This window comes from Cebus imitator, unplaced genomic scaffold (genome assembly GCF_001604975.1).
Source record: "Cebus imitator isolate Cc_AM_T3 unplaced genomic scaffold, Cebus_imitator-1.0 Scaffold198, whole genome shotgun sequence".
Classification (NCBI taxonomy): Eukaryota; Metazoa; Chordata; class Mammalia; order Primates; family Cebidae; genus Cebus; species Cebus imitator.
In genome coordinates, this window is record NW_016107513.1 from 2,178,099 (window position 1) to 2,180,768 (window position 2,670).

At 42.5% G+C, this 2,670-nt stretch overlaps 1 protein-coding gene across 8 annotated transcripts in view; it reads left to right on the plus strand.

The window, feature by feature from the left end:
* The window catches only part of ADHFE1 (alcohol dehydrogenase iron containing 1), a 36,376-nt gene extending 33,706 nt beyond the window's left edge, over positions 1-2,670 (plus strand). For all 8 annotated transcript variants that reach the window (XM_017547484.2, XM_017547483.2, XM_017547489.2 and 5 more), the window contains one exon: positions 2,045-2,670. In XM_017547484.2, the coding sequence (XP_017402973.1) occupies positions 2,045-2,128 (84 nt within the window). In that variant the 3' untranslated portion in view covers positions 2,129-2,670. The remainder of the gene's footprint in view (positions 1-2,044) is intronic.

The following is a 2,670-nucleotide window of genomic DNA, read 5'->3' on the forward strand; positions in this document are numbered from 1 at the left end:
TTTTTTGTATTTTTAGCAGAGACAGGGATTCACCATGTTGGCCAGGCTGGTCTTGAACTCCTGACCTCAAGTGATCCACCCGCTTTGGCCTCCCAAAATGCTGGGATCACAAGGTTGAGCCACTGTTCTGGGGCTCCCTGTGCTTCTGGTTTTATATTGAAGAAATCATTACCAAATCCAGCATCATGAAGGTTTTTCCCTAATTATTCTTCTAAGAGTTTTAGGTTTCTAGTTCTTACATTTAGGTTTTTAATCCATTTTGAGTTAATTTTTTAAAATACATCCATTTTTCTTTTCATTCCTTTTACCTGACAAATACTGATTGAGTTCCTACTGTATACAATGCATTGTATGGTATACTAAGAGAAGGAAAATAAATTTTCTTCCTTGTGAAGCTTACCTTCTAGTGAGGGGTGACAGTGAACCTCTATAAATAAGATATAAATGAAATCATTTCAGATAATGATTAGTATGTGAAGGAAAACCTGCATAATGAGGAGAGAGTGATCACATGGGGAAAGTGTGGAGGGAACTCCAGCCAGAGTGTTGGGAAGGTGCATGATGGTAGGGTAATGCCTTCCAGGCAGAGGGGAAGGCCCTGAGGCAGGGTCAAGGTTAGCATGTTCAAGGAACTTAAAAGGGATGCTGGAACTAAGTGAGGCTTCAGAGATGGGATGGAAAATAGAGCCAGATGAAGGTAATATTAGAGGCCATGTTTCTGTTGTAATTGCCACAGAAATTTATCTGAGAGCATTAAGCACAGGAATGGTAGGATTCAGTCTATACTGAAAAAAAAATCACTTTGGTTGCTGTGGGTAGAATGAGCTCTGGGGGACAAGAGTGGAGCAAAAGTGGAAACAGACCCTTTAGGAAGCATTTCAAGCTGGACAGGCGAGTGACAGCAGTGCCCTGGATTCCAGTTGCAATACCACAGGTGAGAAGTGCTCCGACTGGGGCTTCGTTTTGGAGGTAGGACTGGCAGCCTTGCTGAGGAGTTGAACTTGCAGTGCAAGGGAAAGGGGAATCAAAACTGGAGAGTTTTGCCTGAGCTACTAGGTGTCATTCCTGAGATGAGAAAATGAGAGGAGTGGTGGGGTGGAGGAGTCAGAGTTCTGTCTTGTATATGTGAACTTTGAGATGCCAGTATCCCCCTCCCCACCATCCTCACTAATTCAGCAGAAAACTGTTGAGCAGCTGCTTACTGTGTCAAGCCCTCGGTAGATGCAGGGCAGAGAGCAGTGCACACAGCTGCACCCCTGGCCTCACAGCCTTCCCTTCCACCAACTACACTCCCAAACACGTGCCAGCAACAGAAAACATGTCCAGAGACCCATGAAAATGGAACCTCAAAATGGACATTCCTCAGTTTCATGCAGGCCCCAGGGGAGTCATCACTGTACCTTTTAGCCCCTGTCCCTGAGAAGCTACTGACCAGAGTATAAATAGCAGTAGGATATGCTGGGTGTCTTTGCTGAATTGACTCACTAATCATTGGAGAAATTAACAAATCACTGGATTTTCTTGGGAATGTAGTGATAAAACCTTAGTTAATAGGGAAAAAAAAAGGAGTCACTTGTTGCACATAGCCTGAAAGTTAATGTTCTACTGAAGTCCTTTTGAATACACCTTAAGTCCAGGTTGCAAGATTTATGTTCTCAGGTGTCAGGGATGACCCAGTTCTCTCTTCCTTCACTGTGCCCAGAACAGAGCTCTGTGTGTACAGAGAAGCTGGCCGAGGTTGTTGACTGACCTACCTGGTCATGATAGGGGTGTTTCTCCCAAGGTTTGTTGGGGCAGAAGGCTGTTCCCAGGACCTAAGGCAAGGGGAAGTGGCTTTTCAAAGCTCTGTGGGAAAAGACGTATTATATGATAAACCTCTGAGTTGGGGATCAACTCATATGAAGTATATAAGAAATACCATTTTTAAAGATACGGCATCTATCAAGTCATTGATTCTTAGGACCAAGTTAATTTCCATAACTTTGTAGCTTTTGCAAACTGTCTTTTCAAAGCCCTGGGTAACTCCTTTCATTTACTGTTTCAGGGAAGGGTCACCAAGCTTGCACCCCGTCCCCAGTCAGAAGAGGATCTGACTGCTCTGTTTGAAGCTTCAATGAAACTGTATTAATTGTCATTTTAACTGCAAGAATTACCACTGGCCACTGTAGTGCTGAGAGCTTATCTAGCTAAGGCTTTGTCTTTTCATCTTTGCACATAATTTACCTGTTACCAGTTATGGGAGGGATATAAATTTATCTTGCAAGAAATTCCCTGAACTCAGAGTCCAGTTCCTTCCATAAAACAGGCTGGACAAATGACCACTATGTTAGATCCCCAGGCTAGACTTCGGAGGTCAGTATTCCTGTCCCAAACCCCACAGAATACTCTGCCCCTGCTCCATGTAGCAAATGAACAAAAACTCAGTATCTATCAAAAGTGTAAATTATATTTCCTATGCCTAGTAACTCACTGCATGTCTAGAAATTTATCTGATAGAAACACTAGCACCAGTACATACAGAAGCATGGCGAAAATGTTTATGGGAGCACTTTTCTAGTAATAAATAATTTGAAACAACCTTAAACATTCATTATTGGTATATAGATCATTTATAGTATACCAGACAGTGGAATACTATGGTACTGTTAATAAAGATGAAGTAAAGCTCTT